Below are 14,227 nucleotides of genomic sequence, written 5' to 3'. Positions count from 1 at the left end.
TGTTTCCATCTGAACCACTTAATTATGCAGAAATTTTGAAGCCTCGGTGAAATTTCCCTTTGACAGACTATTTAATATCGACATAAATACATTTCAGCATAACAATATAATTTCATAATAATGTTTTTCTGCTGAACATTAACACCACAGTACCCAACAGCTGAATTACACTCTCAAAAAAGATGGTTCTTCAAGGATTCTTTAGTGAAGACAATGGTTCTGTTTAGAACCACGAGTTATAAATAGAATCATCTGCATGATTAAATGGTTCTTTGTATCATCACATGGTTCTTCAGATTGATGGAGATTGTGTAGTATACAGTTCTATATAGAACCTTTTTGAAAATGATTCTATATAGCACAAAAAAGGGTTCTGCTATTATGATGTCAGGCTTGTAGAATTACCTATTGTTACATGTTTGACATCGTAACCACAACAGAACCCTTTCTGGTGCTACACAGAACCCATTCTTCATCAATCTGAAGAACCATTTCCCCATGCAAAGACTCATTTAAGCACGCAAATTTTTTTTCCAGTGTTTATGGGTCTATATAGAACCATTTTCTTTATTAAAGAACCCTTGAAGAACCACACTGTTAAGAGTGGATGAGTAAATTCACCAGCAAAACAGACAGAAATAAGCACTTACCCAGTAGTCAAACCCAAAACTTGAGAATTTTGTCACAGATTTAGTCTAGAATTGGTTAAAAGATTAAAACACTGTCCATCCAGTCATGCGGTTCTAGTTCTGCAGTAACCGATAATAAAACAGAACCAAAGTCAGTCTGTACAGCTTAGATTATTTTGGGGGTTTCTAATTTAGTTTCCCACAACCTCTCCAAAACATTCTCTCCTCAGAACATGTGAATTTGAATTTGTCTACTGCCAAGGAAACTCCTATCACAGTCACATGCAAAAGTTTGTGCACCCCTGATCCAATGTCATGATGTTATTGATTTTCTGTTAATAAGTTACACATCCTCTACAGAGACACACTTCTGCACATTTTAATACACAATCACTATTTATTTACTGCATTTAACAGATTGGGGGAAAAAATAAAACATAAAATGTGGTCGGTGCAAAAGTGATGGCACACTTTATAATTTATGTTTTATTTTTTATTAAGTTTGCAGAGAATGTGTCCACAAAAACAAGCCACTCGACCAGGGGTGCCCACACTTTTACGCATGTTACGCATTAATGTCAAAACACATCAGCAGAAATAAATACATCTAAATGAAATCAGTCACATATATTACAGTATGTTATAGTGAAAAACTGAAAAATGCTGCACAGTAAACAGAGAGCAGGAGGCTCTAAATGCTAAAATGAACTTTTTCTTTTTTCTTCTTCATTTATTGAACAGGTTGGATTTGTGTATTTGTACAGGTTTAGGTTGAGGATTAGGATAAGGGGGTGTTTGATTTGTGCTGTTATAATGTCAATAGCCTTAAACCAATGGACGACCTAAACAGAGAAAAAAATTGCTGCAATCAGACTGTATCCCAATTGGAGCTGCCTTATTTGAGTGTGCTGATGTCCGGAATCGAGACTGATTTCATGGAAATGTAAAGGAAGCACAGTAATAAATCTGTGAATTTGGTGTAGATATTTTTCCTAATTGTCTTCGACTCGTTTACAGTTTCTATACCAGCAAATTCAGGGTTCATAACTATCTTATATTACTGCTATTCATAGGCACATTCAGTAGAATTATAAATGAAAAGTCTCACTCAGCCCGTAAAGCTTCTGAAGATCTTACTGGCCTGCACACTCGCACAGGCCTTCTAGCTTACATCATATTTCAGTTGTCCTCACACAGAGAATATAGTCCTGGTGGCATCACTTCACAATGGCTGCTCCTCTTTTATCCAGTCATCTGTACTTTAAAGCGGTTTCGGCCTCTCGTACGGGTTCTCCACGCTGGTGGCCTCCGTGGCAGTGCTGGTCTTCTCTGAGGTCATCTGGTCCCCCACAAACTTGCTAGTCTTGTAATAATAAATGAACAGGAAGAATCCTGAGGAGAGACACAAACAGATCCACACTGAATCGGCCCATTGGGTTTTGTTGGGCTTTGTTGTGACCTGCAAGTAATGTCCACTTAGTATTTCCCACCATGGGAACTGATGCCCATGATGACCATTTTTCTTGTATTTTAGTTTTTCCCGTGATGACCACTTATGACATTTATGTATCAAATATAATCATAATTTTTCTAAAATAGTGATTTTCAACCTCTCTTTATCCCTTAGAGTTAAACAGGCTGTTTTTGTTACTGGGCCTTTAAGACTGATCTGTAAATAAGCCCCTTTCTGATTGGCTGCCCTGTATTGAGGCTCATTCAGAAAGTAGGCAGGGCTGAAACACTCCTTATAACTTCAGCGTGAATGGGCGGGGCTAACCTGCCATAGGCTGAATAGACAGACATAGTGACATCACTAAAACAACAAATTCACAAAGGTTTTTGCAGCTCAACTTCTATGGACTGTGTTCGGACTGTGGAGTGAACGGTATGTTGATGTTTACAGTGATTTTGTCATTATTAAAGGGACGAAGCAGAGTAAAACCATCTTACCGGTCATAATATTACCATAACACACAGCCTTAGGTGGCTCATTACTTTCATAATAGGGTGGACACCATAAGATATAATAAAATCCACAATAATTAATGTAAGTTATAATTAATAATAATTCTTCCCCCAAGAAAGTTGTTTTTCTGTTGTTTTACTTGTTCAGGAGTTAATATGGTTGTATAAATCTATCATATGTATTTATATTTCATATACGCATGGACGCTCTCGTGCACATACACAACACACATTCATATTCAAATGTTTTTGTTTAATGTGTTATGTCGATGTTAATATTTAAGTTATTTGAGGTTTGTTTTATGTCATTATTAGGTTGTATATTATTTTGCATTTTTCATTATGTTGTGTAATTTTATAGTTATTTAGGTGGAGGCTACTTTAGCATAAGTTATGGTCGCCTGTCCTTGTCCTGCCCCAGAAGGACAAGAACGTTCAGTAGCCCAAGTCAATAATGAACATATCAAAATATCAACATATCAAAAAAGTATTAATTGTAAAAACCTTGGCTTTACATGTAGTTTTTGCTGAACAAGTTACCACCGCGACGACGATGCTAATTTCCATTAGCGCCTCCATACGATTTCCAGTCTTTTATTAGCATCAAGCTAACGTCCCTTTTCTCCACGCTGGGGCTGAATCTCAAATGGCTTCGTGCTCCCTACGTAGCTAGCGCACTACGCAGGAATTAAAGCACTGTCTCCTCCTCCCAAACAGGGCATAATATATCTAACAAACAGTCATTTGGGAATCAGCCGCGTCCATCCTGGACAACCTGTGCACTGTTTGAGTGAAGAAGCCAGAAATTCATAAACTAACACAGCGCCCTACATAGGGAGGAGGGAGCGAACTTTATTTGAGACTCAGCCTGCCTTTAGTCGCTAGTAACGGCAGATCCGACTAAAACACGACACGTGAAACGTTATATTGCAGTTTTTCAGTGAGATTATGTATGAAGCATGTTAGACAGCTGATCAGCCCAGTTCAGGTTGAGAAAATAAGTTTTCAACCCATCAATTTAAAACAGAATTGGCTGTTTTTGGTCCCAGTAAACAGCTTTACGGTCCACTTGTTGTGAAGCATTCATTGCGCATATTTTGCCTTCGAACGCGGCTCAGCCAATCAGCTTTCAGAACCAGAACCGTGCGTTATTTAAAATCTCCAGTTTAACCGTCACCTCGCAGTCTGAGCTGAGGGCAGCAGGAACGGCGTCGTCAACGACACAGACGGTAACATTACTGAACTAGTTTTACTGCAAATATGTTGTTAAAAAGGTGAACTACAGACATTAAAGGCATTACTAATGTAAATATGCAGCTACAGTATCGATTAACCTTTAAATTATCAGCACAGCGTAGTGTATTTACACTAGCGATTAAATTAGCCAGTAAGCTAACGTTACCTTTTGAGTTTGTATTTCATTCTTATAGTGACGTCTTGATGTTAATTTGATGGTAACTAACTTAATCTGTGTGAGAATGTGCTGCAGTTGTCATAAATATTAATATTTTATCAATAATCTTGACATGAATTGACTTCAGATGAGTGTTAACTAGGCAGATAGAAAACGTTGGCTAACGTCAGTCACAGGCACTCACGAATGAAGACACTGAAAATAAAGATTAGGCTATTGAGTCATATTGATTCATATATCTTAGAATATATTGTATCTTAAGGTACTAAATAACTAATATAATGTATTTGTGTTATTTATCTTTTCGTATTACGGAGATAATTCATAATTAACAGGGTACATGGCCTCTATAAGCTCAATATGTGAATTGAAGAAATATATACGGAGCATGGTCTGTTTCCTTTCACAGACTGAGAGGGTGTCTACAGTGCTGTGTTGCAGGATCTGCTCCAGCCTTTTTTGGGGACCCTAAGCAGGATGGTTTTTGGGCCCCCCTTTCTTCCTACTGTGAAATTCATGGCTACCTCATAACAGTGAGTGTGTTTACATGCATTTAGTAATCTGATAACTGCAGAAAATCAGATTGTGTCAGTAACTGGTTCAGTGTGTTGACAACAATCTGATAACTGCAGGAAATCAGATTGTGTCAGTAACTGGTTCAGTGTGTTCGCACTTAATAATCCGATAACTGCAGAAAATCAGATTGTGTCAGTAACTAATTCAGTGTGTTCACACTTAATAATCCGATAACTGAAGAAAATCAGATTGTGTCAGTAACTGGTTCAGTGTGTTCGCACTTAATAATCCGATAACTGCAGAAAATCAGATTGTGTCAGTAACTGGTTCAGTGTGTTCGCACTTAATAATCCGATAACTGAAGAAAATCAGATTGTGTCAGTAACTGGTTCGGTGTGTTTACACTTAATAATCCGATAACTGCAGAAAATCAGATTGTGTCAGTAACTGGTTCAGTGTGTTCACACTTAATAATCCGATAACTGCAGAAAATCAGATTGTGTCAGTAACTGGTTCAGTGTGTTCACACTTAATAATCAGATAACTGCAGAAAATCAGATTGTGTCAGTAACTAATTCAGTGTGTTCACACTTAATAATCAGATAACTGCAGAAAATCAGATTGTGTCAGTAACTGGTTCAGTGTGTTGACAACAATCTGATAACTGCAGGAAATCAGATTGTGTCAGTAACTGGTTCAGTGTGTTGACAATAATCTGATAACTGCAGGAAATCAGATTGTGTCAGTAACTGGTTCAGTATGTTCACACTTAATAATCTGATAACTGCAGGAAATCAGATTGTGTCAGTAACTGGTTCAGTGTGTTCACACCTAATAATCCGATAACTGCAGGAAATCAGATTGTGTCAGTAACTGGTTCAGTGTGTTCACACTTAATAATCTGATAACTGCAGAAAATCAGATTGTGTCAGTAACTGGTTCGGTGTGTTTACACTTAATAATCTGATAACTGCAGAAAATCAGATTATGTCAGTAACTGGTTCAGTGTGTTTACACTAAATAATCCGATAACTGCAGGAAATCAGATTGTGTCAGTAACTGGTTCAGTGTGTTCACACTTAATAATCCGATAACTGAAGAAAATCAGATTGTGTCAGTAACTGGTTCGGTGTGTTTACACTTAACAATCAGATAACTGCAGAAAATCAGATTGTGTCAGTAACTGGTTCAGTGTGTTGACACTAATCCGATAACTGCAGGAAATCAGATTGTGTCAGTAACTAATTCAGTGTGTTGACACTAATCCGATAACTGCAGGAAATCAGATTGTGTCAGTAACTGGTTCAGTATGTTCACACCTAATAATCCGATAACTGCAGGAAATCAGATTGTGTCAGTAACTAATTCAGTGTGTTTTCATTCTCTTGGGTAATAAGATAATGGGGAAACTCAGAGTCTACATGAGTAATCGGATTTCTGCTTTAAACCGGCCAATAAACTCACAGAACGAGACGAGATGTAAACGACAAACTGTCTAAACTGAATACATTTATAACTGGTAAATTGTATATTGTGGCTAACTGTGGCTAATTTCTGCTGCGGATTGGATGCTTGTTTGGGGTTCTAGCAAATTACAGTTTGACTTACAGATAACCTTCTCAGCATTCGGGATCCAGGGATCTGTCTCGTGACGCAGTATTTCTCGCTTACCCAGCCAACTTTAAGCTTAGTTTGATCGAACCCTCGTGGCAGTGGCAAGAGCGCTGCTTTTTTACAGTTATAAACAGATAAACAGAGAAAGTTGTTAACCGCCGTTGTAAAACGAGTTAACTGCGTCTGTGTTTGAACAGTACTGGCGGCTGTAGCACGCTAAGCAGCTGTTCATGTCGCTTATGATGTAGAACCGGCGCTGCTGTGTTGTATTACTTTATGTTTATACTGTCTTATTTCAGAACTAAGAACAGCATTGATTCTGGAAGAACTAACTCTTCCTCTTTCTTCTCTGACCCACCTTGGAAGGAGTTGAGGATGGTGAAGATGTAGTAGGACGGGAGGCGCAGGGCTCCGTAGGCGAAGAAGGCGAAGCCCCAGGTGAGTCCGAGAGTGCAGCACAGGCCCATTACAGTCAGGGCGTCAGAGGTGCCCGTCCCTTTGTGCTTACCAGAGCCTGCGAGTCGTTCATGGCGATTCGAGGTGGCGCCTTTGAGGAGGAAGATCCATCGCAGCATGACGACAAAGGTAGTGAAGGTGAAGGTGAAGATTATGGAGTAGTAGCCGATGTTCACCACGTAATGGACAGCAGAGTCTGTGATCCAGCACCTTCAGAACACAAGCAGTAGAGAATGCTGTGTAAATTCAGGAGAGCAGTGAATCAACCTGTCTTAAAGGGGAATTACACCGATTTTTCAACATTTTGCAAAATTAAATGGTTGAGATGTAAACAGAGTGGTTCAGAGTGGTTTGGTGTGAAACGCTCTGTTCTAGAGAAACTTACTGAGAGAGTAACAGCTGCACCACTTAAGGTGGAGTGGAAGATAAGAGTGTTTTTCGCTTTTTGTATGGTTTTGGTCTGAAATGAGATGCTAAAGCTCTAAAGTGAGGAGTGAAAATTAAAATTAAAGGCTAAAGCAGCTCAGAAGTCAAACCAACACAAAAGAATGAAATTGGAACTAAATGTTTATGACTTAAAATGGAGCTTTACTCATTAATAAACTTGACTAGATGTAAATAAAAGTTATTTAAAAAAATAACAAACCCATCAAAAAACTGTGCTCGTGTAAAGTAAGTAAATGTATTTGTATGTAACGGAAGGTTGAGTGCTAAGCTAAAGGAGCTGTAGGTGAGGGATGAGGGAGCGAAGGACTCACATTTTCACATCCTTTCCGTCGTCAGCATGAATGACTAGTTGGTTGTATTTTTGCAAACAGAAGACGACGGTGACAACAACCGCAGGAGGAGCTGAAAAGAGAAAATAATCTTTTACATTATCAGATCAAATCAAACCCAGTTCACATTTGACTTTAAAAGGCCCATAGCATGACACCATGTTTGTGAATGAGATGTGGGACAGTGAAGAACCTTTTAAAGGTACAGAGAACCCTTACATAATGTAAAAGTGCTTTACCAAGTTAAAGGTTCTTCCTAGGATCTTTACATTGTGTGGAGATTATTTTAGCTTCCCGCTCTCGCATCTCATTTACAAAAATCGTTCTTTAAAGAACCACCCGTTTATCTGTTCTTTAAATAAAGTTTTCTCTATGGGTATACGAGAAACCCGTTGTGTAGTATGCTTTCTCCCCAGTGTAGAAACTAAACTGTAAAAACAGTCCGTTTTGAATCCAATGTTTTTGTGATGTCACAAACACCAGTGTAATGACATTGACATCTACCTATTTAGCCTACAGCAGTTTAACCCAGCCCACTCATGCTGAAGTCATTAAGAGTGTGTCTTCCTGGACTGCTTTAGAATGAGGCCACAGCCAATCAGAACAGAGCTCATTTACATACATAAATCTTAAAGGCACAGCAACAAAAACAGCCGGTTTAATTTTAAGGGATAAAGAGAGCTCAGAAAATGTTTTTTAAAAATGGATTTTGGTGCATAAAATCAGACATATGTTATACGTGGAGCACAGGGGAAAAACAAACCCCTAGAAGAATGTCGGCCCCGGGCCGTTTCTCAGCGACTCTGTCTGAACTCACCCCAGCCGGCGATGCAGATCTTGGTGAGGTAGTGTTTGATAGGTGTGGAGTTTCTGCCCAGCTGCAGACAGAGGTGGAGAGCCTCCAGACCGAACCACGTGAAGCTGGTCAGCAGGCAGTAGTGCATGAAGCCCGCCATCAGCTTACAGCCTATTAGGTTCCCCGTGTTCGCCACGTACTCGTTGGTCAGGAAGGTCAGATTCAGCAGGACCAGCGCCACAAACAGGTTTATGAGGATGTGCACTGAATCGCTCTGTCTCGATCTCCTGTGGAGAAACGGTGGAGAAATACACTACAAAAATGGTACTGCATGGGCTCAGAAACACTTCTGAAAACCACTGTCTATGAAAACAGTTCATCACTGCATCCACAAATGCAAGTTAAAACTCTAAAACGCAAAGAAGAAACTGTACATAAACAGGATCCAGAAACGCTGCCACCTTCTCTGGGCTGGAGCTCATTTAAAATTGACTGAAGGGAAGTGGAAAAGTGTCCTGTGGTCCGACGAATCAACATTTGAAATTCCTTTTGGAAATCATGGACACTGTGTCCTCCAAGCTAAAGACCACTCAGCTTGTTATCAGTGCACAGTTCAAAAGCCAGAATTCATGATGGTATAGGGGGCATTAGTGCACATGGTATGGGTGACCGGCACATCTGTGAAGGCACCATTAATGCTGAATGATATATACATGTTTTAGCAACATATGCTGCCGTCCAGATGACGTCTTTTTCAGGGAAGGCCTTGCTTATTTCAGCAAGACAATAACAAACCACATTCTGCATGTATTACAGCAGCATTGCTCTGTATTAAAAGAGTCCGGGTGCTAAACTGACCTGGCTGCAGTCCAGACCTGTCACCACTGAAAACATTTGGCACATTATGAAATGAAAAATAAGACAAAGGAGACCCTGAACTGATGAGCAGCTGAAATCCTACATCAAACAAGAATGAGAAAACATTTCACTTTCAAAACTACAGCAGTGTCTCCTCAGTTCCCAAACGCTTACAGAGTGTTGTTAAAAGAAGAGGTGATGAAACACAGTGGTAAACATGCCACCGTCCCAACTTTTTTGGAACGTGTTGTTGGCATCAAATTGAAAATGGACATATATTTTTCAAATAAAGATAATTTTTCATTTTATCAACATTTGATATGTTGTCTTTGTAGTATTTTCCTTTAAAAATATGGTTTACATGTTTTGCACATCATTGCATCCTATTTTTATTTACATTTTGCTCAGTGTCCCAACTTTTTTGGAAATGGGGTTGAACTTTTCATTGATGGACACTTTTTTTCCTGTAATTTCTGAATAATTTGTCTACTAGTAAAAATTAAAATTGCAGTCTGTACAGCTGACAGATCTGATTTTATCTCATGGAGGACCTAAAACTTTGTTGATCACTTGAGCCAGTTGTATTAAAGCGGTGAACACAGCGCTCTAAAGAAAACTCAGACATTTTTTACACTGTACCTTAACAGGAAGTGCATGAAGAGGGCCACGCCCAGGAAGAAGATGGACAGTCCGCAGCCGATGGAGGTGATGTAGGTGAGGTTGCTTAGGTCTGTGCTGGATATGGTTTCAGTTGGGTCGGGCTGTGGAAACACCACATACGTTTTAGCACACTAAGTTTCATATAGATGGTATCTGCAGAAGCATCAACACTCTTATAAGCCTTACATTGAACTGAATGGGTTTGAGGCCTTAAAGGGGAATTCCACCCATTTTTCAAAGTTTCTGCATAGTTAAATCATCATGATGTAAACAAAGCCATTCAGAGTGGTTTGGTGTGAAAAGCTCTGTTCTAGAGAAACTTACAGAGTCAGAATTGTTCACAGTGGTGATGATAGGAACCAGACGTCTCGAGAGATTAATGCTGTTAAAAGCTACTTCACAAGAATGTTATTACACAAAAAATGAATACACTTCCTGATCTCTGAGTCCCCAAGGAAAATGTATTATTTCAGATTTTTCACTATTTTCCATCATCAACATTCCATATAAACTCAGAAGACTCGTGTAGGTTCACTGGTGGTTCTGGATAGTAAATAAAATGTCTATATTTGTGTTGTAGTCATGGCGACCCCTGGTTCCCATCACCACCACCGTAAAGAAATCTGAGTCTCTACCAACAATAAGACACTAAACTCCTCAGAGTGACTTTGTTTGCCTCTCAATGACTGAATTATGTAGAAATTGTTAAAATCTGGAATTCCCCTTGAAAGGAGCTATAATGAACACTATCACACTAAAATCTGTAGAGCTGAAACTTAAGAAAATTAAGAAAAGACGTTTCACTTTAATAACCAATTAGAAAACAATCTATGTTTGTATTGCTGGTTGCGTTATTACTATGATTATTAGGGGTCTGAGCACTAAAAATCATCCTGATAATTTAAGGATAGACTGTAAATATGTGACGATCCATATCAAACAGTCTCTGGTAGTTTGAGATCTCTGCCTTTAGCTGTTTAGGACAGGAGATTTTCCTACTTGTTTTTAATTGTACAATAATTTATTCTCAAAAACACAGTTAGATGTTCATGTTAAATTAAGTGCAAATATTAAAAAAATAAAAATACTCAATTTAATGCTTAATATTTTTGAAAATAAAAATATTGTATCGGTATCAGCTGATACTCGGAGGAGGTACTTTGCCGTCTGTATTGATTACTGATAGCGGTTATCAAAAGAGAATCTCACCGCCATCAGCACGGCGAAGAAGGTCAAGTGTACACATTCACAGGTTACAGTGTCACCAGTTTCAGTGGTGCTGCATCCATCAGTGATCCAGTTTGGCAGGGACCCTGGGGCAGCAGAGTAAGGGGTCAGTTTTTACTGTAAGCCTACATTCAATTTGAGAACAAAGTTTTTTTTTGCAGAAACAAATCAGAATTGAGAATTTTGGGGCTGGATTTAATAAAAAAGGGTTCAGTCAAACCCAAAAATGACTAGTCTTAATACAAAAACTGAGAAGTTCTTAAGAATGGGCTTCAGTTCTTAGAAATATGTCAGGGAATGATGTTCTGAAATATTATGGAAGTCTTAACAATTTCTTTCTGTAGACTGTAAGTGACTTGTAGCATATTGATATCACATTCCCAAAAAAACAAACCAAAGGTGATTCAGTATCAGAGGCAGAGACACTCAGTGGCGAGTAGAATAGTAACTGTTAAGCGATGTGAGTAACATAGCGAAGTTGAGCTGATCTCAAATTTAGGCTGCTGAACAGTGACGCAGGGCTGCAACGACCAACTGTGATGGTGTTTTCACACCATGTAGAATATGTTTGAGCCTTGTATAATGATAGCATAGACGCATTGTAAACCAAGCTGTGGGCTAACTGGTTTGTTCAATGCATAGATAATGAAATGCAGAATATTATAGCTGTTGGAACAAAAACTTTAAATCTGTCCAAAATGGTAACGTGGTTACACGGTGTAAAGGCCGGCTAGTTGTTTTAATTATGTTTGCAGCAGGACGATAGCAAACCAGATGTTCCATTGTTTTTTAATGGGACTCTGTCTGAAACTCTGCCAGCACTAAGCGAAACATTCCTCAGGAGTTCAGTTGTCATCTTTCACCATCAACTACAGCAGTGAAATAAACTGGATGTCATTTTTTTGGAATGTATGGATGTAAAAAGTCTTGTTGTTGAGTTCCAGAGGAACCCAATATTACACAACTCAAACTGAAAGAATACAGAAATCAACCGTCTATACTGCCAGAGCTCCTCGCTGATAATCATCTATTTTTGCCGGCACCGCAGTGACTTTACTAATGTTTTCATGGCTTCATGCCGCCGTCGGTCACTTAGCACTGAGGTGCGTAACGACCATTTTTTCCAACACAAATGTGAATGCAGCATACAGCATATACACCGATCAGGCATAACATTATGACCACCTCCTTGTTTCTGCGCTCATTGTCCATTTTATCAGCTCCACTTACTATATAGGTGCACTTTGTAGTTCTACAGTTACAGACTGTAGTCCATCTGTTTCTCTGCATACTTTGTTACCCTGTTCTTCAGTGGTCAGAACCCCCATGGACCCTCACGGAGCAGGTACTATTTGGGTGGTGGATCATTCTCAGCACTGCAGTAACACTGACGTGGTGGTGGTGTGTTAGAGTGTGTTGTGCTGGTCTGAGTGGATCAGACACAGCAGTGCTGCTGGAGTTTTTAAACACCTCAGTGTCACTGCTGGACTGAGAATAGTCCACCAACCAAAAATATCCAGCCAACAGCGTCCTGTGGGCAGCGTCCTGTGACCACTGATGAAGGACTAGAGGATGACCAACACAAACTGTGCAGCAGCAGATGAGCTATCGTCTCTGACTTTACATCTACAAGGTGGACCGACAAGGTAGGAGCGTCTAATTGGGTGGACAGTGAGTGGACACAGTGTTTAAAAACTCCAGCAGCACTGCTGTGTCTGATCCTCAGACCAGCACAACACACACTAACACACCACCACCACGTCAGTGTTACAGCAGTGCTGAGAATGATCCACCACCCAAATAGTACCTGCTCTGTGAGGGTCCATGGGGGTCTTGACAACTGAAGAACAGGGTAAAAGGGGGCTAAGAACTGTAACTGTAGAACTACAAAGTGCACCTATATAGTAAGTGGAGCTGATAAAATGGACAATGAGCGTAGAAACAAGGAGGTGCTCATGCCTGATTGGTGTAAGTGTGAAGCTATCGTAAGGTTAAGAAAATATTTAAGGTTTTTTTTTTTTTGCATGAATGCCATTTGTTCTTAGAATTGTTTTTAATAGATAAGTTAAGAAAAGTGTTAAGGCACTTTTAATAAGATATGTCTTAAAATATTTATGGATTCTAGAAAACAGAAAAAAAGAACAATAATTAATATACAACATTTAAAATATAACAACCATTTCCATCCCAAGAGTGACAGTGAGGAGTGACATCTTTCTGCTGAGAAAAATTAAAGAAAAAACAGGTTAGATAATGTTGTGTAATGTTGTCTGTTTATAGTGATCTACAGTAAAAGTGTTTGAATTGAGGCAAGTGATATAAAAGTATAAAAAAGTCTCAAAAGTTGTTTTTTTTAAATAAACCAAATAATTACTGCACTGCCCTCTTCTGTCATGTATGAAAAATGTTTTGTGTTATATCAAACCTTCCTTATGCTAGCCTAAGGATATTATTAGAGACTGGGGGATGAATAGTCTCTCGTTAAAACAGTCCATGTATCGTAAAGGCTTGTGTTTTGATTTGGGAATGTACTGTGAGCGAGATTTGCAATCTTGCAAATTACTATACTGTAAAAAAGATTTGTTAATTAAAGAAGTACCCAGACTGGCTTAAAATACTCAGTTAACTGAACTTCAAACAGTAAGTTAACTTTACAACAATAGGTGTGAGATAGTGAGTCTCATTATTTGTTTTTGTTTTTGTTTTGATCGATCCCTGGCTCGAAACTGAGTGAAGACCCGCTCTTACATTCTTGCAGTGGTATTGGCATGCTCAATTTTCTGAAAACTGTGTTAGCACAGAAATTGAATCTGGTATGAAACACAGCCTGTCTACATATATGGGCAAAAGTATGTGGACCCCTGACCATCACACCTAGATAAGCTTGTTGGATGTCCCATTCCAAAACCATGGGCTTTAATATGGAGTTGGTCCCCCTTTGCAGCTGTAACAGCTTCCACTCTTCTGGGAAGATTTTGGAGAGTGTCTGGAGAGTGCCCATAACACACATTTAAACACATGAGGCCTACACATATGTATACACACACACACACACACACACACACATACACACATATATATATATATCAATTAGCAGGCTTTAGAACATCTGTTTCAGCCAGGTAGCATGTTAAGGGCTGATATGGCTGAAGGTGATGACTGTTGTGATGGCCCTTCTTCAAATATCCGTATTGTTCCGATTTGACAGGTTGTGTGTGGAAAGTCCTATGAACTTTGAGGCGATATGTGTAATGCGGAACAGTTTGTTAATATTTGACACTTAACATTGTGAAGAAACAGGTTGAACAGTACAGCA

At 39.1% G+C, this 14,227-nt stretch overlaps 1 protein-coding gene across 1 annotated transcript in view; it reads right to left on the bottom strand.

Annotated features, from left to right (window-relative positions):
* Positions 1-1,890: 1,890 nt before the first annotated feature.
* LOC118816333 (adhesion G-protein coupled receptor G2-like) overlaps positions 1,891-14,227 on the bottom strand; it is a 31,573-nt gene continuing 19,236 nt past the window's right edge. The window contains exons 18-24 of the mRNA XM_036582855.1: positions 13,089-13,131; positions 10,894-10,997; positions 9,664-9,785; positions 8,188-8,453; positions 7,353-7,443; positions 6,497-6,804; positions 1,891-2,021 (exon numbers count right to left, since the gene is read on the bottom strand). Coding sequence (XP_036438748.1) covers positions 1,891-2,021; positions 6,497-6,804; positions 7,353-7,443; positions 8,188-8,453; positions 9,664-9,785; positions 10,894-10,997; positions 13,089-13,131 — 1,065 coding nt within the window. The remainder of the gene's footprint in view (positions 2,022-6,496; positions 6,805-7,352; positions 7,444-8,187; positions 8,454-9,663; positions 9,786-10,893; positions 10,998-13,088; positions 13,132-14,227) is intronic.

This window comes from Colossoma macropomum, unplaced genomic scaffold (assembly GCF_904425465.1).
Source record: "Colossoma macropomum unplaced genomic scaffold, Colossoma_macropomum, whole genome shotgun sequence".
Classification (NCBI taxonomy): Eukaryota; Metazoa; Chordata; class Actinopteri; order Characiformes; family Serrasalmidae; genus Colossoma; species Colossoma macropomum.
The sequence above is the reverse complement of the archived record's forward strand: the minus strand, read 5'-3'. Positions and strand labels throughout refer to the sequence as shown.